The sequence below is a fragment of the Phyllostomus hastatus genome, unplaced genomic scaffold (genome assembly GCF_019186645.2).
Source record: "Phyllostomus hastatus isolate PE091 unplaced genomic scaffold, TTU_PhHast_1.1 phas_scaffold_1066, whole genome shotgun sequence".
NCBI lineage: Eukaryota > Metazoa > Chordata > Mammalia > Chiroptera > Phyllostomidae > Phyllostomus > Phyllostomus hastatus.
The window spans coordinates 1,204,253-1,229,251 of NW_025334004.1; the positions used below are offsets into that span (position 1 = coordinate 1,204,253).

General features: G+C 37.5%; 1 protein-coding gene across 2 annotated transcripts in view; it reads right to left on the reverse strand.

Annotated features, from left to right (window-relative positions):
- The window catches only part of PRKG1 (protein kinase cGMP-dependent 1), a 1,179,828-nt gene that overhangs the window by 406,189 nt on the left and 748,640 nt on the right, over positions 1 to 24,999 (reverse strand). For both annotated transcript variants that reach the window (XM_045853740.1, XM_045853739.1), the window contains exon 4: positions 14,663 to 14,768. In XM_045853740.1, coding sequence (XP_045709696.1) covers positions 14,663 to 14,768 — 106 coding nt within the window. The remainder of the gene's footprint in view (positions 1 to 14,662; positions 14,769 to 24,999) is intronic.

A 24,999-nucleotide genomic window follows, 5' to 3' on the forward strand; every position in this document is an offset into this window, starting at 1 on the left:
GTTTGTACTAGAAAGGATATCTCTAATAAAGTTGAACATAATTTTCTGGTCCCCATTTTATTCTGTTTTAATTCAAGAGTGCTTTTTGAAGTTTTTGGTTTTAGGACCTCTTTACACTCCTAAAAATTAAGGGACTCAAAGAACTTTTGTTTTTATAGGTTATATCTATCTATATTTAGCATATTAGATATTAAAACTGAAAACAATTTTAAAACAAACACAAAAAAACTCCACTATACCTTATGAGAGAATAAGAATGGAAAATGCAATGAACAGCTTAGTATTATTAGGAAGATAGTTTGACCTCATGGATATCCCTAAAGAGTACCAGGGATGCCCAAGGATACCCATGTCATACCTTGAGAAGCACCAGTTTAAAAGAATTAACAGTAACAAAAGACAAATTAACCACAGGCAAAATAAACATGAAATTTTCAAAAATGCTCTGTACTCCAGGCAGTACACGCTCTATAAAGTTGTCCACTGGGGAGAGGGCACAGCTTGATGCACAGCATGGGGGAAGACATGGCTGGGTGGAGGGGGTTACACTGTAATAACCCACAGTCATCAGCCCCTACATCTTAATTCTACACCTAGGCAAACTTCACTCTAATTAGATGATTTTTTAAAACAGGAGAAACTAGCCGCACACAGAGCACCTAGGGACAGGCTTTTGTGCAAGAGGTATTCGTCATTCCATCTGGTAATCGCTGATTTTATTTATTATCCCTTAAAATAGAGATCTTGCACAAATTTTATAAGACAATCTATGGGACTAATGAAAAAAATATTACTAATTCTCTTTTTTTTAACCTGACCTTTTAAAGATCTTATTTTCTGTATATTTTAGTTCAGAAGTACATGTATTTCATTTATAAAGGAGTGATTAGAAAAAGAGAGAGTGGGCAATATGCTAAAATATTTTGTTAATGGTTGTGCACTCAAAGTGATGTGGAGACTATGTGATTTCTATTCAATCACAATCTGATTAAAATATCTTAGCCAAATAAAATTTAAAAGATTTAAAAGTACCAAATGTTGGCAGGGATCTGGATCAAACTTCTTTCATATCGTTAGTAAGAATATAAATTGGTTCAACCACTTTGGAAAATGTATGTATCTCCTCTATGGATCAGAAATTTTATTCCAAAGTATATACTCAAAAGAAATGAAGGCAGACACTCACTGAAAGACATGGTCCAGAAAGTTTCCACCAGCTTTATTTATAACAGGTCAAAACTGGAAAGAATCCAAATGACTATTGTCATTAAAATAGATAAATTGTGGCATATTTATACAATGGAATGCTATAGAGCAATAAAAAGAATAAACTGTTGATACACACAGCAAAAGAGATGACTCTCCCAGACACAATGTTGAGTGAAAAAACCAGGCACAGAAGAATATGAAGTTGAAAACCAGGCATAACTAACCTATGATGACAGAACTCAGGATAATGGTTATCTCTGACAGAAGAGATTAACTGGGAAGGGGCACAGGACAGCCTTCCAAGGAACCGGAAGCATCTGTATCTTGATCTGAGTCTTGGTTACATGGCTACATAGATATATAATCATGCACTGACCTGTACTTAAGATTTCTGCACTTTACAGTGCCTCTGATACACTGCAATAAAAATAAAATATTGTTTTAAAACATGTTATACCCAAATTAGGAAGTGTCCAACTTAATATTTTCTCCCATCAAAACTACAGATCTATGAAAACTTTATGCACCAAAAAATCAAATGTGGCAAGTATGCCTAGGACCAACTCACAAGCTTTCCTTGATAAAGTTGTAAATCAGCCGTGCTTGTCTCCAGGATTTTCCCTCACACTGACCACTTTTCTTTGAACACAATCTGATTAGCGCCTACTCTGGATTCACAGCAGGTGCACATGAGTAGGTTGAGGTTGTGTTACCTTCATTCTAATGCTTTTTCTTATTATGTCTTTCCACTACGCTGGTCTCGCAGAACTGAGTCCTTAAAACTCAAGTACAGAAGTAAGTGGTGGCATCATAGAACAGCAAAGGGAAGTTCGGAAAGACTTAATATAAAATAACATAGGAAGATATAAAATTAACAGCAACATTAAAAATTGTGTATACATCATGAGCACAATTAGGTAAAAGTCGCATGTAAATAGAAAACATACTGTGAGTAAAATCCTCAAATGCTGACAGCAGGAGTCTTTGGAAAATGGTATTACCATAATTTTCTTTAGAATTTTTATAAAATATATGATTTACTAATGTGTAGAAGTTAAAAATAATTTTGAAAAGCTGTATTTAAAAAAATTATTTGAAACCCATATAAAGATGTTACCAATGCCTAAACATCCAGATCTTGAAAAAATAGATCAAACATCTGGCTCAGAAATTAAAAAAAAAAAAAACTGGAAAAAATCTCAGTCCCTGAGTCCTGAAATAATCCAGGTGTACTTTATAGTGTTACTGTATAATTGTTAATTCTAGAATCTGCTTTGAATAATTCTATCTTAATTTGAGTTCGAGAATCTTCCTAAGTTTGCATATAGCTTGCCAGACATTCTTCAGAAAAGAGAGAATAAGGTGCACTAGCATAGAAGGCCACCAGTGGAGTGGGCTGGGGTCTCCACAGAGAATCCTTATATGGTCCAAAGAAAGAAATTACTGCTTTCAACCTATTGTAAGATGAAAACTTAGCCTAAAATATATTTTCACTTTGTTTCTTCATTGGCAACTTATAAGAGCCTCTAAAATGAAACCTGCTTTTGGTTATTTGGATTATTTTTAAGAAAATAGTATTTTATGACATAGTATAGTAAAATCAGATTATCATGAAATTTATTAAAGAAAAGAACTATTTAAGTAAGCCAATCATATACTTTAAAATGCCAGAACATCTAATAAGGACAATGAAGAACAAATTAGTAATAGGGGAAAGAAATAGCTCTTTTGTGAAAAACTTGGTCTTTTTAAGCAAGCAGAATATCTCTTGTTTAATTCTATTAGAGAGCTTTAAACCAAAGTAAAAATTGTTTAGTGCTACAGAGCCCAATTAACGAGCTGTTAAAATTCTGAGAATGTGTGCTTCTGTCAGCATGAATGAAGGCATAATGAACTGTCATTAGGGAGATTATATATATGTACGCTGGGATAAATAAATGAAAAATGTTTTCTACAGAGTCTCCTCATGCACTGTTGGTAGGCATGCACACTGGTGCAGCCACTGTGGAAAACAGTATGGAGGTTCCTCAAAAAATTAAAAGTGGATCTGTCTTATTATTCAGTAATTCTACTTCTGGGTATATATTCAAAGAAATCCAAAACACTGATTTGAAAGAATATATGTACCCCTATATTCACTGCATCATAATTTATAGTAGCCAAGCTATGAAAGCAACCCAAGCACCCATCAATAGACAAATGGATAAAAAAGTTGTAATATTTCAACTCCAACTTCAATATGGAGTTGTAATATTCCATACACAATGGAGTATTACTTGGCCATAAAAAAGAACAAAATCTTACCATTTGTGACAGCATGGATGGACCTAGAGGGTATTATGCTAAGTGCAATAAGCCAATCAGAGAAAGACAAGTATCATATGATTTCACTTAAATGTGGAAACTAAAGAACAATATAAACAAAGAAATAAAACAGAAAGAGCCTCACAGCAAACAGACAAACAAACCCCAAAGGGAAGGAGTCAGGGGACCAGAAGTAAAATGTAAAGGGATTGAGAAGCACAGATTGGTAGTTACAAAATAATAATGGGGAGCCCTGGCCAACATGGCTCAGTTTGTTGGGCACTGGCCTACAAAGCAAAAAGTCACTGATTTGGTTCCTGGTCAGGGCACATGCCTGGGTTGTGCGTTCAGGGCCCATTTGGGGCTAATGTGAGAGGCAACTGATCAGTGTTTTTTTATTAACATAGATGTTTCTCTCCCTCTCTTTCTCCCTAAAATAAATATTGTAAATAAATATTTTTTAAAATAGTCACAGGGATGTAAAGTACTACATGGAAAATATAGTCAATAATATTATAACAACTAGGCATAGGTACTGGAAATATCAAGAGGAACACTTTGTGAAGTGTGTGACTGCCTAATCACTATGCCATACACCTGAAACTAATACAAAATAATATTAAATATAAACAGTGATTCAAAAAATTAAACATGAATACACAAGAAGAAAAATGTTTTCTAAAGAAGACTTAAAGTTTCATACATTTCTTTAATACAAAAAGCTAATTTTTATGTGTTTATATAATGTATGTGTGTGTGTAACGAAACCTAATTGGGGCTAATTTTATATGTCCAGTATAAAATTCTTGATTTTACCAGGAGTTCCAATCACTACTACTACATACTTAACACACATTTTACTTTGTGGGACAAGTGTCTGAAAGGAATTAAACTATGAAATGGATACTTTTATTATAGCAAACTATACTGATTTACATTTTTTTAAATTTGGTTATATGTCATTTGTACCTAACTTAACCCTTAAGAGGCTATAGACTACACTTCTATATCTGCATGTATTTATTTACTGAGAGGGAAGAGCAGAAGACCAAAGAAAGAAGGAACAAAAGGAGAGAGAAGGAGGGAAGGGAGAAAGGGAGGTGAATTTAATGTCATTTAGAATAACATTCATTAACTTAACACAATAATTTCTTGCTAGTTAGGGTTCAGCTACTTGTTACACTCACTTGTTGGACAGTCTTGCAGTATGTTTTCATATTTTTATCCAGACAATATAGAAACATAGATTAAAAATAACAGCAAAAATCTATCATTTCCCCAAACTTCCCTGCCTCTAACACAAGGGTGTTATCTCCACAAACAGCACTACTTCTAAGAATATGGAGCTCAGGGTAGACATAAATAAAAACTTGAAATTTGTAAGAATTCAAGAGTTTCTGGAATCAAAATCCTAGAATTTTAATGTTTCTTTCATTACCTTAAATCTTGGCTATGTTTGTGTTAGATTTACTTGTAGATTTAATTCCTTTCCAAAAAAATTAAACAAACAAATCCATCCTCTAAGGCAACTTTGATTTATCTCTGTTTGCACAAAAGACCAGAGCACTTCAGGAGTTTATTTCCAGACCTGGAGTGCAATGTTTACCCACCGGACTCCATCCAGTCAACTGGGAAAACAGAATTCATTTAATTCCTTGAAAAGTATGAATCATTTTAAACTCTCTATGCGTATTTGTTGGGTAACTGAAGTTGTACTGCTTAATTGGAATCCTTCTAGGGTTTAGCATAAGTATTCTATTACTTAACATATTCATGAAAGTAAATTTTAAAATGACAATTTTTAGATTTCAAAGAAAAAAATCTTTATGTTTATTAATGACTTTCAAAACCTCAAGATTTTTTTCATATATGGATGGATGATCACACACACTATTTAATATGAATAACTTTTTGAAATGGTTGAAATATACCAAAATTAATTGCCAAGCACTTTTTTGGTCATCATTTATACTTAATGAATTTGTCACATTCACCAATTGACACTTTTATTCTATAAAAAAAGAAAATGATAAATACCGATCTATTGATCTTCTGACACTACTCTGAAGTAATTAAGAGTACAAGGACTTTGGGATTGGGTCTGGTTTTGAACGTAACTGTGTGCTGCTGGAAAAGTTGCTCATTTTCAAAACTGCAGTTATCTCTTCACTAAAATGGGGATAACTCCAACTACACCTAAAGGTCTTATCAAAATTAAGTGAGAATGTTTGTACAGTAGCAGGTGTGAGTCATTTCATTTTTGTTTCCTCGCTGATCTCTGCTACACTCACCATGAGGAGTGTTTACCACAGCCCATGTTTCTGGCACCCAACACCATGCCTAGTGCTCCCTCTAAGGGCTTGCTTTGCCATTGTGCACTTTCCCTGAGCCCTAGACCAAGCAGAAAGGGGGATTGCCTGGTTTGGAGATACCCATGCTGCTCACCTGCCAGATCCTATGCTTAAAAGTTCATCTTGGTAAAATCATATTGGTAAATAAATTATGGCTAACTTTATTCCAACAAGCAAAAAAGGAAAACCCACCCTAAAAACAGAACCTGTGATTCACATTCCACCTGTTTCATGCTTTGTCTAGAACAAACCAATATCTTCTCCTCTTCCCAGGACAGATCATTGTGCAACCTGAGACACACACTTTGTCTAAATCATCCTGTGATGTACTTTGTCCCTCAATAACATTTCCTCATCCCCATTCGAGATTCTCAGACTTCTCTCTACCGGTGGGAAAATAGGTTTCTGTAACAGAAGCGTAGGTGGCCAGCATCCAAGAAGCCTAGCTTAACTTCTCTAATGGCTTGTGAATCCCTTCTGAACTTGTTCATTACAGAATAAATTCCGTATAGAAAAGAACTCCTTTTCAGATGCACTAATCCTTTGCATCCAAAATGTTTCACAAATACAGGGTTGCAAGTGGGCTCAATGTGAAGGACATAGAAACAAAATAAGCCTCACCACAGGAATGATCTCAAGGGTTTAAAGTGACAGCAACAAAATAGAGGAATATTAAAATGCTTCATCACATTGCTCTAGCTTTTAAAACTCCAGAGTGTTGAGAAGGTATCCTCAGGGTTGTGATGAGGAAGAGTTAGTCTATGATCCCCACAGAGATTCATCCCTCCAAGCCCAAACTCTGGAAAAGGCAGCATCATAGATCAATGTATTTACCTGAGAAGCTGTCTTCTCTGGGACCAAACAGGACTTATCTGTGTGATTCACAACTTAACATAAATGGGAGATGATAGTCACACATACCATAAATCAGGTATCTTATTATATTTGCAAGGATTAGAAAGGATTTATACATGTAGAGATGTGTCTTTACCTGAAATGTGTAGATAAATAATTTTTAAAAAGTCAATATACAATTATGCAAATATCAGATATTACATTGCTGTTCATCAAAAAAGGATCAATATGAGGACATTTGTGCAAATGCTAGATGACAACATGAAATTAATGACCATTTTTTAAAACTGCTTCTCATATCATCTTTAATGAGAATGGATCTGCCACCAAAATGGACTATGAGCAGTTGGACCTGAGCACGGGGTGAGAAAGTGCCTCTTTATTTATTTTTCACATTATTCCCTTCAAATCAAAACTACACCAACTTTGACCAGCTTCATTCTAATGCAGTTTTCAGTCTTCTAGAAAAGTTCCTTAAAGCCCAAAAATTAAGAGCTTAGTAGATCAATCTGTCACTTATTCTTTGAAAATTTTTAAAAAGGGTCTAGAAAGTTAATGACAATTTTGATTTTCTATAAATGGGATCTCAGCATTTCCATTAAACTATCTGGTTTTCTCTTACATGTGTGTCCCAAATGTAGCATCTTGGTTTCTTCTGGCTAAAGTGTACCAAAGCTACTCCATCAGTAAATATTCAAAGAGCCCAATTCCTTAAAAGATCACAGAACACAGCCTTAACAAGAACAGGTCCTGTTGAAAGACTACCAGGTGTGCTTGGGGAGCTCCAAACAAGAGGGTAGAAAGGAATCCAAAGCCACAAACACAGATGCCTGAATGTCTGATGCCAGAAGACACTGATACTAAGCTCTTGGTCATTTAATATCTGTTATACAAATAATGGTACCTGCCTACATACAGGTGGTGTAACTTTCCAACCAACTGAAGACCCCTTCATGGAGCCTATGCAATTCTAAGACATTTTCCACTTTCATTCGCCATTTGAAGTGACAGTTCTTATGCTATTACCAAGTATTTACTTCTAAGAACTTATACTGGGGATAAGAGGGTAAGAGGAAGAAAAAGATTACTGAGGTTTGAGAAAAACACTCTACTACAGAAAAAACATATAGCAAATGAGACGCAGATACACCGACAGAGTCAACCAACTGCCCAAATTTCCAGGCAAAGTACATGCCAAGCTGTTGAGGAGGGCAGCAACATGTTCAGGGACTATTTGGGCATCCAGCAGTCATTGAGGTAGAGCAGGGCAGGGTTTAAAGGCATCAGTTCTGGAGCCACTGATGACACCCCTGACTAGCTGAGCAGCTTGCAGTAAATAATACATCTAAATTATTTGAAACACTGCTTGCACAAACTCAAAAAATGTTTGTTAGTATTAGCTTATTTTTTTATTCCTAACTATAATCCCCCATGGTGGAAACGACCCCTACTTTTGTCTATAGAAATTTAGCTTAAGTTTAAAAACCTGCATAAAATTATAGACCTATGTAAGGTGAAGCCAAAATTTAAACTCAGACACTCTTCTCATCAATAAGTCATACAAACACTTCCAATATTTAAAATGCATTCTCTACCTGTAGCTTATGTCTTAAATCAGCAATTCTCCAAGTTTGGTCCCCTGACCAGCAGTATGAGCATCAGCTGAGAACTTGATAAAAGTTTTCAAGCCCCACCCCACATCCATTATTTAAATTTGACATTACAAGGGCAGCTATGTGCAATTTGTTGCTTCTATAGAGAAAGCAACACCTTTTGCAGGAGCATTAAAGAATATTCTAGAGGATTTATGAAACACTGGAACATGTGTTTAATCAAGATTGTGGTGAATTGTACCATGGAGATCTTGAACAAAAGGCAGTTGACATTCTAGGATAGCTGAATATTAGTTTTACCTGGGAGCAGAGAGCTGAAACGTATCACCAATTTTCTGTGTGACTTTGGGCAACTCCCACAACCAGTTTAGCCTCAGTTCTCTCATTAGTGAAGTGAGTGATCTCTCACATCCCTTACCAATTTGTATTCTACTCAATTAACTCTAAATGTCTACCTGGCTAAACTTTTACAAATATAATGTAAAATAAAATATAAATCTCACGAACAAGGGGACCTGTCATATTAAGTTATAAGAAAATGAAATTCTTAGGTTTCCAAATTGGAGCGGAGAAGGAAAAACTTGCAAGGGATTAAGAAATGTCATTATCCCAAGATTCAAAGTGAAAAAACATATAGCATATAGGGAAGGGAAGTCTATATAATATCAAATTAATAATATACATTAATTATCTTTGTGGAGAGCAGAAAAGAAAATATTGTTAGCTCATTCTCACATGAAGTTCACTATAATGAGGAGCTTTCATTAGAATCATAGCTGTGAATTTGAGTCCAGGTACGGAAAACTGCTGAGAATGGGAATACAGAAGTCTGAATTCGAGTGTACATTCTGAACTAAGTGTGAGCTTAGTCTAGCCTCTCTGAGGCTGGGCTGCTTCAGCTATAAAATGTGTACAGATTAAACTACACCATGTGTTAGGTTATTTCTAAATATAAAATTGTTTAATCCTTGAATAAGTATCAGACCGCAGAGGTGAAGATGCATCACTGGCCCTTGCTTGTGGTGGGTGTGGCCAGAACCACCAGATAAGAAAAATGTAAAGCAATTAAAGAGATATTTCAGCAAAGTTTGTTCTAAGTATAGACTAGACTATAGGCAGAAGTCATGGTCAACCCAAAATGAAATTATCTTCATCATGAGGGCCATTCTGATATCAAAGTTACATCACAAAATTTTAATAACAAAGTCATACTTTGGGGAGGGATAACCCTTCCTTTTCTAATATCCACAGCATGTAATATATTTACTTAATCATATGTTAGGTGCATATACAAGTATTATTGCTTTAGAAAATAAAAGGGAAGAACAAATTAAATTTGGAGCTCACTCTCTAGAGATGAAAATAAGGAATGAGGAAAGTTTACACAGCACCAACATGTAGCAGGGCTTCCAACAAGGGAACTATGGTGGAAGGAGGAATCATTGTAGCAGCCCTATGATTTACCAAAGCCCCACTCCTCATCCTGACTTCTTGCATGTGGATGCTGCTGAGACCCTCACAGGGGCCATCAGCTTTATGGCCTTTGTTATAAGTTAGCTTCCAGTGGCCAAGAATTCCTGGATTAGATGTACCCTTCTGCCTGAAGGAGATAAAACCACATAAAGGGTAGTTTTAAAACTGAAAAATACCTCCAAGTTCTTTAACGGTTGGAGAGTCAGCTATGAACCATGCAAAGACCTTGAAAACCTCCAAACTTGGAAATTCTACCTATGGATACTACAGTGAAAAACATGGTGGATAATGCATCAATGCCTCTTTCAACTCAAGAAATAGAAATCAGAAATTTAAAATTGTTTTGAGAGATATTCAATTCTGACCCCCTGCCCCGCAGCAGGCATACTTGTGAAATACATCCATTCAAAGGGAGAGAAACCTCCTGGAATGATCTCCCCTGGGAAGGAGCATGGAGTGTATAAGAAAAAGAAAGGCCCCGTGTGACTGGAAGGAGGAAGGAGAGAAGGAGGAAGGAGAAGATAGAGAACAAGATGAATCTGGGGAGATCAGCAGTAACCAGGGGAGGAAGGGCTTGGAAGACAATACTATAGCTCTTGGCTTTATTCTTAGGAGCAATAAGAAGTCATGGAGAGGTTTCATGTAGGAAGATACATCAGCATAGCTGACTTACCAAAAGATTCCCCAGTGGAAAAAGAAAAGATTTTCTGAGAGTCAACAGGATCGCTTGAGTAGCTTAAACTCCAAAGAATCCTCGCTGTGTCTCCAGTTTGTCAGCAAGGCAAGTGATGCAAACAGGAGTTCATCATCATCATTACTTGTGTTGCCATTATCAAAGGCTGAGGCCAGAAGAAAACCCCGCTCCCCTGAGCACATCCAGCGGTCACACAGCTGCATTCCAATGCTCTTATGGGCCTGCATGCCAGTGCCAACAGCAGCACAGAGAATGTGCTCAGAAGAGAAGCAACACAAATTAACTCTAGCAGTTACTTGGCTCAGTTTTCAGAATCCATCTTAAAAGCAAAAGCATTTTTCAGTAGTCAAAGAAGAGGGAAAATGCTAGCAACTAGCAAAATTGCTACTGGACCTGTAGCGACCATGGCTTACTTAGCAGCAATGCCCCTTGAATATTTTTTTTTTGCCATGCTTGCATAGGAACATCTGTGTTTACATCAGAAAGTGTGAAATATAGGCACAAAGACAAATGACTAAATAGGATTAAACAACCAGAAATAAACGAAAATAAACGAAAATAAAAAACTACTTTGACAATCAAGAAAAATCCTTGCATTTTGGCAATGCATTAATATGCCTGGTGTTCCCCTTTCCTCACCCTCAACACTTACTGCTTATTTAGAAAAATATAAAAGAAGAGTGGGGTGGGCAGGTGAGCAGTCATATAGGATCATTCCTCTTTTAGCTTGACCCTGAAATTCCTCAATCAAGAAGGCATTCCCATGGATAACAGAGGCCCCCTACTGCAATGAATTCTGATGATTTGTAATATCATTTGCTAGGGTTTTTATTTTTTTGATAGTGTCACACAATTGGTTCAACTCTTTAACAAAATATAAAGCATATGATGTCTCTAGTAGAAAAATGCTAATGAAAATTGTATTTAGAAAGCACATAAGGGAAAAACACATATCCCCATTCACACATAAAGCTACAGAAAACTTTAAAATAATAAGTCTATATTTTTATAAAATGTGAAGATAAGTGAGGCTTTCTAAACATGAAGCCATAAAGGGAAAAAGTTGATTGACTTGACTATATAAAATTTTTTTAATTTCACATGAGGTAAAAGAGTGGTAAACAAATTTTTTAAAAAATAACAAATAAGCCCTGGCTGGAGTAGCTCAGTGGATTGAGCACAGACTGGGAACCAAAGTGTCCCAGGTTCAATTCCCAGCCAGGGTACATGCCTGGGTTGCAGGCCATAACCCCCAGCAACCACACATTGATGTTTCTCTCTCTCTGTCTATCTCCCTCCCTTCCCCTCTAAAAATAAACAAATAAATCTTTAAAAAAATAACAAATAAGGAATCAATATAATTCTGAAGTTATGGGAGAAAATTCCATTAAATTTGGTCATTTTAGTTTTTGACAATATCTATCATTTCTTTTGGAGATATTATGCCATCTCTTAACAACCTTGCAAAATAAATGATAGCATTATAGTTAACCTGGGAGTGTGAGGGAGGGATGAATATTATTTACTGTCTCAGCTTGATCAGTGCAAACTTGTGCAATGGCATAGAGCCCAAGCTTGGAAAAGCCCCACACTCACTTTAATCCCATGCTGTCACTGACTGGAAATTTTTAACATTTTTTTGAAAAAGGAGCCCTACATTTTCAGCTTGCATGGGGCACTGAAAATTATGTACCAATCCTGCACTTCCTGTCCTACAAACTTCCTATTTACAAAGCAAGAAGTTTTGTGCCAAAGAACACCAAGGTACTTAAGAAAAAGCTCTAGTTGTGAAAAGTGTATCATCTAGAAGTAGAAATAAGCTTAGTAGTCAGACGATAATAAAACAAAGTAGAAAATAAGACACGTGGTAGAGATGAAGCTCCAGAGGAGGTGGCGGTTACGTCATGGCAGGATGGAGTAACTGTCTGTGGAAGAGACAGCTTTTATACTTGGCTCTAAAACAAAGAGAGACTTTGAACATTGGCATTGGGGAAAAAAGGCAATAGAAGCAGTGTGCTATATAAAAGCACAGGGACCGTCTGAGCACTTGGAATCATTTGGTTTGCCTGAGGAAAGAAGAAACCAGGCTGATAAAGCAGGCCAGCACTGGCTGTGGGAGGGCTTGAATATCCAACTAATGAAGCTATGCATAATTCAACAGGACCTGTGAACCATTGAAGGGTCAGAGAGAGAGAACCAACTGGTCACAGTCATAATTTAGGGAGGACTAAAGTTGGCCCCAGGCAATGATGGTCACTGTGTCATCTCTCTGGATTCCCAGCCCTGTACCACATTCACAAATGATGTGGACTTAATGCTTGCCACAGCAGCCAGATGGGAGGTGACAGAAAGTCAGTGCCTACCTCTTTTTAATTCAACCAGCTACACTTCACCTGCTCTGAGCTGACCAACCAGAAATGTTCACGCACTCTGGGGAACCAACTTTTATAGTTTAAGGTTTGACTTGTCAGAATAATAACAGATTTAGGCAGCTCTGAGAATAATATAAAAGTAAAACAATATCTAGGGTCAACCGAGAGAAACATCTCCAACCTCCATTTCTTAAAACCGTGCCTCTAAAAAATGTTTTTTTTTAAGTGGAGTTATACCAGGAAACATTGACAATCCTTCCATTTCCTTGTGAAAACAAACTTATGGAAACTGAAACTAAGGTTGTAACTTCCCAGCGCTTAGGTACCTAAGACAAATAATGGGCTCTGTCTTAAGCCTTTTATTGATTACCAATTGGAATCTTTCCCTAGGAGGGTTGCATCAGAAGAAATCAATACTTGTACTTCAAGGCTTAAAAGTTACTATTAGTATATATCTCTCTCCATATACATTCACACACATATACACACCTGTATCTCTATGTATTAATCAACATATACACACATGTCAACACATATCAACATATTTACACATATATCAACACACAGCGACACACATATGGTATCTAAAGAACTTAATTTCCTTGCGCACTATGCTAAACTGCAAGTAGAAATCTACACGGCCCCTTCTCCTAAATGTTTCAACCAGTCTCATTGAGGAAAAAGTCCAACATCCTATTGATAGAGTAAACTTTAACATATTATTTGACATCAAATTAGGATTTTATTGTCTCTTTAGAATATTAAAAATAAGCTTTATGTGAAAATAAAAAACATAAAAAATGAATCAGAAACAAAATAAGTTAATCACAGGAAATACCAAAGTAAGGAATATCAAAATTCTACCTGAAGGAAATTTAATAAATATCGCTTAAGATGTATCACTAAAGCAAAAAGTGAAGTTGATTTTTTTTAGCTCCACTTAAACTATTTCTTCACCAAAAATAATATAAAATGAAAGAGCCACTTTAATATTTTAACTCTCAAATGAAATCTTAGTTGGTGGTACACTTCCCTTTAGCTCACTTAATGATTCTGTTTACAAATAAAAGGTGATACAAAACAACTACTTTTTGAATAAAAAAGTCATAGTTGTCAATATTATTTTAATAACAAAAAGTGTTTTCTTTAAAACAGGCTGAGAGAAAAAGAAATACATTTCAGTGAATCTCAGTGTGTTCCTAAGAAAAGAAAAGCTGTTTTTATTCTAATATTCATGCTAAATTGAGTTATTATGATAATATATAATATAAGAAAAGAAAAGCTTTTGATATTTCAGGACTGCAACATAAGATGACTTTAATTTGGAAAATTAAACTCAAGATTAAAGGATAATAAGCATCTTCTTGGAACTTTTCTGTGTTAGTCATCTGACCTTTAATACAGAAACTCACACAAGAGATGAGTCAGCCTTGCAGGGTAGGTTGCTTTAGAAGAGGCACTATAAATATATTAACTGATAGATAGTTAGAGATGGACCCCATATCCTTTTTGTTCTAGCAAATCCTCATTTGTTTCTCTGAGTGGCACTCCAGCATGAGAGTGTTGAATGACATTCTGACATTCTGACTTAACTACATATTATGAAAATAGTCACCAGAAATATCAAAAAGCCAGTGCAAAGTCTTGAACTTCCATGGATTTGAAGACTATTAAGACTAGACTGACATATAGGCCAAAAAACAAACAAACAAACAACCTTCCCTGTGCTTCAGAGAAGAGGATTGTATTAAAGGCATTAAATGGTGTCAGAAAAAAAAAAAAGCATCCTACCTTTTTAAAAATTCCATATACTCGGTATGCTTTATGAGTCCTGTCCTCATCATTATTGTTTGAAAACATTGTCGATCAATAGCCCAGAGCTTCACATTTACAAGAGCTGGAGAAATAGAAAACAAACAGGGAAAAATTAATTACAGAATTTTAACTGGGAACAGTGTCCTGCAAAAGAGATGAGTTATTCATGAGAGGTATGAAAATGACTTACCTTCATTTAAAGCTAATATCATAGTGTCCTATTTTAAGTATTCATAAGTTTGCATACCAGTATTTATACCTAATAGATGTTTCCTATTGCTCTTACGTCCTTAAGGAATGAAAATGCCTAAGTACACATTGAAAGTATTTAGTAATTCCACAACTATATAGGAAGGAAATTGCATAGAGAGAGAGGTTTACAAGTAATAACACTCTCTAGCAATTACCCAGAAGAGTGTTAATGACTCATATGACCATATTATAATTTTAGAAATTAGATGTGAAAATTCAATGTTTAGGTTTAGGGGCAAATTTAATTGAATAGAAATACTAATAATTATACAACAATTTCTACACAAAGCTCATTTTACAAATTGTAACCTGAGCCTAAAGTTACCACATAAAGTTATTAGATATGTTTGTTGAATTTTAATTTTTACTCTTACCACCACCTTTGACAATTAAGTGTTGAAACTAAACACCACAGAATTTTACCATTTGATCTATTAAGCGCACAACTAAGAGACAAGTTTTAGAAAAAGATAAATGTTGCAATGTAACAGAACAATATGTCAAAATACACTTAGGTTTTAAAAGAAGGTATATTGAAATCTTGGTAATTGAATCCATGTGATGGGTATACAAGAGGCTTATTTAACTATTTAACTTTTATGTATGTTTACAAATTTTCATAACAGAAAATGTTTTAAGTGACCACATGAGCTAAAGAAAGCCAATGCATGTATCATTCCATGGGGTATGTGTGTCCAGGAATTTGAGCAAGTCCGCTGAATGGAGCCAAGATGTAGTTTAATGAGCCAAACAAAGAAAGATAAGAAAATTCAGTTTCTCGTCTTCACAGTTCTCAGACTAAGCCCTGTGAATGCAATGGATGAAGATGTGGGGGTAGGAGACAGAACACAGAGCAGTTAGGTCATATGTGTATGCCTTGTGGGGGGGCCTAACACACAGACCATTGTGGGGAAGATAATAAAGGAAATATTGTACTCTAGGGCAAACCCCTCTCTTAGAATTTCACCTAATTTTTCCTTACAAATTGTTTGAACCTAGAAACTAGAACACGCCTTCCCTCTCGGCCAGCTCTCTATTGGAGAAAAAAGCTACACACTTCAGAAGGAAAAGAACAAGGCATCAAGGACTAGTGTGTGCATGGCTCCATTTCAATACCCTTTAAAAATGAACCTGCATCAAAAACAAAGCTCACAGGTATTCTCCGGCCACAGACTAGCTGCTCTGCTAAATCCAGGCTCCTTTCCAGAACACCTGCTTACTAGGACAAACTGCATGATACAGCCCCGCAGGACTGCAAAAATCCAGAGAAAATTCGTAAGAAGTAGAACATTACAAACCGATGGGACTGACAGAAGGACAGAAGGTAACTGAGGGGGATGAGCGCACAAACCAGAGCGCAGCTGGGAGGGAGTCAGGGCTGGAACAAACGGAAATGGCTGAGGTGTCTGCAGGGTTGCTACATGATTTAGAAGTAGGCTGACAGAGGGCCCTGGAAGCCAGTCAGATTGAAGCAAGGATTATTTGACAACAACAAAACACTGTTATATATCTTTAAAAGACAAAACAAAGAACCAAAATTTTTAAAGATTTTATTTATCTATTTTTAGAGAGAGCGAATGGGAGGGAGAAAGAAAGGGAGAGAAACATCAATTTGTTGTGGCCTCTTGTGTGCCCTGCACTGAGCACCTGGCCTGCAACTCAGGCAAATTCCCTGACTGGGAATTGAACCAGTGACCCTTTGATTCACAGGTCAGCACACAATCCACTGAGCCACACCAGCCGGGGCCAAAGAACCAAATTTTCAGATGCTATACCACGAGTATATAAAATAATTTTAAATACTTATAAGAATAATCAAAATGTTCTGTATTCATCATCATTCTTAATGGTTTCTAGGTATTTCCAATTTAGAAATGTTTCCCTCCAAAAGACAAATATGCCAACCTATATTGTTATTTTAAAAATAGTGGCAATAAAAGTAGTTGTGGATATATACATATATTTAAATGCACCTCAAAGGGACAATTAGAAACAGAACGTCTAAGTAAAGCATACATACATTTTAAGGTTTTGCCCTGCAGAAAGACTTCACAATGTACACTCCTAGCAGCATTATGTATATAAAAGTTTCTATTACAGGCTCTTAAACCAGTAGATATGATCACAGCGAGAGCTGAGATAGACCAAGCTAGGAGGGACATAACCTGGATTCAGACACACCCGAGTCAAGCAGAATACAGACCAACACTGGTGCTGCCAAATAAGTATGTAAAAAATCATAGGGCAGAGTATGATGAAAGCTGTATGAGGTAATTGCTCTCTTAATAGATGTGGGCATAGTTTCAAATGAGCACCATGCAGGGGCCACAACAATTCAGGAGTCAAATTAGGGTCTTGGTGAATATAGCAGCAATGAGCATAAGAGTAAAGGTTGGGCAGTTGTGTTTGGGAGATGGGGTCAGGACAGTGACCAAGTTATCTGTAGCATTTTAAGTCTGAGTTCACACTTCAAGGCCAGGCTCCATCCCTGGTCCCACCTATGGAACAACCTTTATGTCCTGAAAACTACTAGAGGTTTTCCTACCTACGTCACTCACTGGCACTTAGCACAGGTCACTGATACGATTCATTACCTCTGATATGCCTATATTGCACTTCCTCAGATAAGTCTGTACATTCCCTCATAGAAATGTCTGCTTGTTTCTTATAACATCCCCCACCTCAAAAAATGAGCTGTTCATTTGATAAGCACTGGATATATTTGCTGATTATGTGATTTTACATATATGGTGTTATGTAAATGATGCAAATTTTTTTGAAAAATGTAAGCCTAGGTAGACTCTAATGTTACATTAAAAAGTCTCAGCTAAATTTATCAGACATCATAATCCATGTGTTGAAAAAGAATCTCTAAAAATAAATTCACAGAATTTGATATTTCATCTTCTGATTTCCATTTATATGGGCTATTGAAATGTCTCTAAGTAAAACTGTGTTTGGCATATTTTGCATAACAATGAACATACCTGGATGAGATTGCAGATTTATCCATGACCTTGGGCAAGGTGCCAAAAACTTTTTTATATTCAGTCAATATACATATTAGTCAGGTCAGCATTTTATAGGTGGTCAAGCATGACTAATAATCACCTTGCCTTGTTATCAAAAGTGTGGTTGTATTAAAGTTGTGATTAACATCTTGCTTCTTAAACAGCCTGCTGGAGTGTCAGTCTGCTGCCTCCATAATTTAAAGAGGCCATTCAAAAAAAAACAAAAAAACTTTCCATTTACCTTTGATCTTAAGTGGTGTGATAATCTCTTTAAGGAAGACACACTTCACAAATAAAATTTCTGTGATTTTCACACCAGTTAATGCTGTTGAACATGTAAATCTGAAGGGCATGAAATAGAGATAGTGTTGGAAAGAAATTATCCTTTTTGTTCTAGTACGTATCCAACATTCTCTGCTGAAACATTTATCATTGTTTTGGGAATGGTCCACACTGAACTCAGTAGAAAACAAGTAAGTTCCCATTACTCTGCAGTCTCTAAGTGTAGGAGTAAGTTAAGAACACCTACAATACACGCAACATGTGGCCTTCATTTGGGGGACACCAAGGTCACAAGGGAAGGCACCACAGAACTGTGCTAGACTAATCCCACAAATCTGGGGTTGGCCTAAATTCTCCTACTGAGGAATCCATTTGCTGTCCAATTCAAATTTTGGAAGAATATTGAGACAGTGCATACGGATATAAAGCAGTTACATGCTAGAATATTAACTTCGCCAATATTTATTGTATTCCAATCCAGCCAACACTGGTGCCGTGTAGTAGGGGAAGAAGACAAACAGGCAGTTCCCACCCCACACTGCTTGGGATTTTGTGCAGAGGCCAACAGATTATTGTCTGTGACGCATCTGGCCCGTTATTGGTTTTGTACAGCCCACTAAGAATGGGTTTTGTGATTTTAAGTGGTTGAAAAATTTTCTTAAAGATTTTATTTATTTTTTTTGAGAGAGGGGAAGGGAGGGAGAGAAACAACAATGTGTGGTTGCCTCTCACACACCCCAAGCTGGGACCTGGCCTGCAACCCAGGCACCTGCTCTGACTGGGAATTGAACCGGCAACCCTTTGATTCGAAGGCCTGTGCTCAATCCACTGAGCTACACCAGTCAGGGTGGTTGAAGAACTTTAAAAGAAAAATATTTTGTGACATGTGAGAATTATATAAAACAAATTTTAGTGTCCATAAAAAGTTTTACTGGAACACAAACATGTCCGTTCATTTACACATTGGCTGAACTGAGTGGTTGTGACAGGTCACTGGTACTGCACTTCTTGGCCCTTTAAGAAAACAGTTGCCAACTCATGGTGTGGTATAATAAATAAACGAATCAAGAGTAAGTGCTAGCAGTGGTCAAATATCTGGAGCTGTAAATACACAGAGAAGGCATCAGACCCCCATGGAGAGGAGCTGAAGGGCTGGTTAATGACCTTGCAGAAGAGAATCATCTGAGCCAGGGTTCCTTGCCTGGTACTAGGGACTGGATGTTTGTTTCTCCCCCAAATTCAAACTAAAAGCCTGAATCCCTATTGTGACAGTATTTGGAGGAGAGGCATCTAAAAGGTAAATAAGTTCTGGTAGAATTCCAGTGTGTGGGGGGGGAGTGTGTGTGGGGGGTTCCCCAAACCAACAAACAATTCTCAGGACACTTGGTGGGTGTCCTGCAGTTCAACTCAAGCCTGACACAAGCTACCCAGAAATGGGATCAGATTCCACAGGTTAAAGAGTTGGTTGGGTCCTGTAGGACTGCCCCCAGCACTTCTGATACGCTAGCCAAAAACCCAGGTTGTTACCTGTACATTGACAGACTGGCTATAAATCAGAGGTTTCCAGGACACTCTCAGTGAATGTAATAAATTTGCTAGAGAAGCAACTCAGAAACATTTTGGATACTAGAGTACTGGTTCGTTATACAAGGATATAACTCAGAACAGCCAGAGGGAAGAGAGGCTCAGGGTGCGGACTGCCCCTGCGTCCTCCAGGCCCTACTCTTCCCAAACCTCCTTGTATTCACCAACCAGGCAGCTCTCCAAAACCTGCCCTTTGGAGTTTTATGGAGGCTTTATTACATGGGCATGATTGATTGAATCATTGGCCTCAGGCAACTGATTCAACCTCCAATCCTTCTCCCTTTCCTGGTGGGACTGAAATTTCCAACCCTCTAATTGCACAGTTAACTCTCCTAGCACATACACCAGCCCCCCCCCCCCCCCCGTTCCGTTCCCCTACACCCCTCCCAGGCAGGTGGAGTCCAAATGTCAACTCAGCTCTTAGGCAGTTCCAAGGCTTTTTGGAGCTAAGTACCAGAAACAGGAATGAAGGAAGACCAAATATATATTTCTTATTATAAATCACAATATGCTCGGAAGTACTTAGGCCTGGACGAGGGCTCAAAGGAATTAGTGTCTCTCTGCACACGCCAAGGAAAGGCCCTGTGAGGATATAACTGGGAAGCCAGCCCTCACCAATTACCTGACCTTACTAGCACCCTGATCTTGAACTTCAAGCCTCCAAAACTTTGAGAAATAAATGTCTGTTGTTTAAGCCACTCAGTCTATGTTATTTGTCGCGGCAGCCTTAATGATACAGAGAGATCTGAACAGATCACTGGGGAGAAGAAGCAGGGAGGGGCCATAGGAGGAGTTTTCAGAGGGAATGGTAAACAGTCTAGGCCAGGATTGGCTGAAAAGACAAATGCCTCCAGAGCGCAAGGAAATAAAAAGAGGGCAGGCACTCTGGCTCCAGGGCTCCCCCAGGGAAAGGGTGGCTGTCTGCCGCAAGACCCCAATTGCAGTTCAGTAACATTAACCAAAACAAATGGGATCCACAGAGCCCCAAGGATTCTGTGGATGGAACTCAAAGGACTTGTGGACCTGAGGAGGAAAAGCGACATCTTTATTTTTACTATCCTGTTACTGGAATTTCACATTTTTTTTCTATTAAAATTGTAGGCAGTAAAGCAGGGTAGTCATTTGTACCAAGAGAAACTGTGACTATTTTTATCGTCATACATTTGATACAGATATATTAAATGTAATTTACACAAATTACTTAGAAATTATGTTGGTCACTAGATCCACCTCTAGATCTTATTTTTAATATGTTGTTTTATCACAATTTGTGAATGTCTTACCACTGCATTTCAACATAAATGGTTTCCTTTATAATCCTATTTATCTTATTTTATACCTATAAAAACCTCATTCTTAAAGGGATCCATATGCTTCACCTAAATGACAAAGAAAATTGTGGCACCTGCAAGATTAAGAGCCCCTGCTCTGAGCAAATTCTGGAGAAAGGATTTCCTCAGAGAAGGAGGCCATGAGATTGGCAAGGGCTAGAAAGGGGTGATACTTAGCTGGTCTTCATCCGCAGGGCCATGCAAATTGCTAATAAATAAGACTCAGTAAACAGCCAGTTCCCTCAGCTCTCTGACTACTATTGCCAGCCTTCCCAGGATTCCCTAAGATCCCATCATTCAGCAAATACAGCACCAAATCCAGAAGGGGCCTCTCTGACCTTGTTCCAGAACTAAGTGTGCACAGGGAGTTGCTAGGTCATTTTAATGTCTCCCCAGTCACCACTACCAGCACAAGCACTTTCCAGGACAGGGATCTGATCCACACAGGTAAAGAAGAAAAGGTGACTCAGGAAACTGTAGGTCCAGGAGCTGAGGTGCTGAGTAAAGCAGGAGGCAGAGGTGAGAGTGAAGAGATAAGGAAAGCACAAAGATTCCTGTGTCCTTGCTGGGAATTAGGGCTTGATCCTGAGGTCAGTGAGGAGGGGACACTGACAGTTTAAAGTAAGTAACTTACTTTGGAAAAGATATGTTAGCAGCAGCTTGATGGTGCACTGAAAGACAACAGGACTAGCGGCAGCAAGGCAGAGACGGAGATAGAGAGATATGGACAGAAAGAGCTAGAAAGAGAGAGGGAGCTCTATGGGCTCTTTAATTATCCAAGCTGGTGGACCCTCGTAGTGGCAATGAAGCTAAAGAAATGAATGGATTTGAAAGGTATCGATGCTTTTGAACTGACAGGAAACATCCAGGAGAGAAACTTTGACCCTAACACCCAACTTTCTAGCCTAGAAATATAAATGGGGAAAAGTAGTGGAATAATGAATGTTCCATTTATATTATTCAAAAGTACAGGTTGCAAGTGTATTTATCTGCAAATAACTAACATTTTTAAGTTCAAAAACCATACATATCACAAACTAACATAAGTTATTTACAATGAGTAAATGAGGATGTAATTTTCTTTTACCTCTGTTATTTTTTAAACTATTCTTGCCATAATAAAGAAGTCTGTTAACAACATTTTGGAATCACTTGGTCCAACACCATTTGCACTCTAGAAAGAAATGTATCAGGATGCTGTCAGTGCCACAGAGAACACTGTGGCACTCATACCTCTGGAAATGTTAAAGAGGCCAAGATGAAAAGCAACAATTACCAAGCATTGTCAAATGCTTTATGTATGGGGGATAATTTTTCCTTTTACAAAAGTTAATAAGCTATTCAAATGGCCAATACGAACATGAGAAGATGCTTAACACCATTAAACATTAGGAAAATGCAAATCAAAACCACAATGAGCTAGCACTTCACCCATTAGGATGACCATTCTTTAAAAAAAAAACAAAAAAACAAAAAAAAACAGAAAATAACATGTTGACAAAGATGTGAAGAAATTCAAACTCTTGTGCATTGCTGTTGGGATATGAAATGGTAAGACACTTAAAAAAATTGTATAGCTGTTTCCCCAAATATCAATCATAGAATTAGCACATGATGCAGTGACGCAGCCACCGACCGGCAGTGACCGTGGAACACTACGGATGGCTTGTCGACACGAGAAAAACATACACAGAGACAACCAGGTCCTGTGGGGAAGTAGGAACGGAATGGCCACTCTCTCTAGTGGGGAACTCTCTCTTCCCCCACCGGAGAGGCTTTTTATTGGTTTTGTTTGCATAAGAATTCAGGTAAAGCTCATTAGACATTACCAAGGAGTAAGGATCAAACAATAGATAACAAGAAGTCTGAGGGCCTATTTTGAGTCAGGGCCAAAGAGCTGTAAAACTTTGAGTAACAAACTTACTTCTTCCTTGGACCCTTATCATTCAACTGAGAGCATTCTAAACAAAGCAGGTTTCACAGGATTTTACATATTCTTTCTTAGGCCCAATCACCCGGGGAACCTGCCCTTTCCAGCACAGGGTGGCACCACCCTGTCATTGTTTCAGGCTTAGGTAGAGCAAGGGAAGTAAGGCAGCCAAGAGATTAGGAGATTTTCTCGCAGACAATGAGGACACAGGCTTTGTCAAAGCCGAGGGATGAGGGTCCATCACCCCCTTTTGCTGTAGCCCCCAAAATCCTTCCTTGGGGGCCTCGCACGTGATCATGCCTGTCTTAGATCATTCCCCCCTTGGAGAATCTTACCCGTCATTGGCTAACTGACCAAGCATTGGGGGCCAGGCAAGGTGAAGTAAAAGGAGCAGAAGCAGAGGTCTTGTCAGGGAGATAAGCTTTTGTCTCCTTGCTGGTTTACGATCCAAGGTCATTCCCTCAGCATTCCCTTGGCAGAAGTTACAGCTTCTGATACCAGGCAGGGTGGTACCTAACAATGCAGCAACTCCATTTTTCAGATGTGTACATAATAGAATTGAAAACAGAGACGCTAGCAGCTATTTACACTAACGTCCACAGGAATGTTATTCCAGTCAGAACAGCTCGGGTGTCCTTTGAAGTACAAATGGATGAATAAAATATGGTCTCTTATAAAAAATGAAATATTAATCAGCTTTTTAAAAGGTATGAAAACCAGACATATGCTACATTATGAACACAGAATATTATATACTACATGAAATGGACCAGACACAAAAGGACAGTGTTACATAATTCCACTGATCTGAGGTATCTGGAATAGTCAAATTCATAGAGATTAAAAGTAAAATTGTAGTTACCAGGAACTGGGGAGTTATTGCTTGATGGGATAATGAAAAATTTCTTCGGATGGATAATGATTTTGGCTCCATAACAATGTGAATCTACTTAATGCCAATGAATCGCACATTTAAAAATGGTTAGAATAATAAAATTTGTTGTGTATACTTTACCACAATGAACAAATCAAATGTTGATCAGCTGAGTTTACTTGGTTAGATAATGAACTGCGTTTCGTGCTTTATTTTGTTTTTATTTTCCATAAGACTCTCAGCAGTATTTTCAAAAGAAATTGATAGCTGGTGTTCCAAGGCAAATTTCCGTGCCTTAGGCAGTACTGGTGGCATTTCCCAGGTCTGGCATGCCTCCTCTCCAGCCTTCAGCCTGCCCCTAGCCCTCAGATTAAAGCTCACTTTACCCCATGCCTTTGCTCATGTTAGTCCCTTAACCCTGAATGACTTTCTACAAGCCTGTCTTGTAAAACTCGCATACTTGCCAGGCCCAGCTAACAGTTATTTGTATTGTTTTACCTTTTTGGACATTTTTTAGATAAAATTTCTTGCAAGCTTATTTATATTTCTATAGCTATTGGTAATTTTAAATATGCAATTTAATGTGACAGCCACGAGCCATATGGGACTATTGAGTGCCTGAAATGAGACTAATGAGAATTGAAATGTGCAGTGCCTGTAAATTACACACAGAGTTTTAAAGACTTAGTATGAAAAAAGCATAACATATATTACAAACAATTTTACATGGGTTACAAGTTAAAATGATAATATTTTGGATAGATTGGGTTAAATAAAAATGTACCATTGAATTAACTACACCTATTTCATTTCATTTTTAATGTGATCACCACAAAATTTGTAATTACATAGATCACATCACATTTCTACTGGTCAGGGTTGCTCTAAAATAGTAATACTCTTAACATATACTCATTTCTTTTCATGCCTCTCTTCTTCCCTGGGATGGCACAAAACATGAACTAATCAAGTACAATATTTCCGAAACTAAATTTTGTGTGTGTGTCCAGTATTTTGTCTAAATAAAAACTGTCTCTACTCTTCTCCTT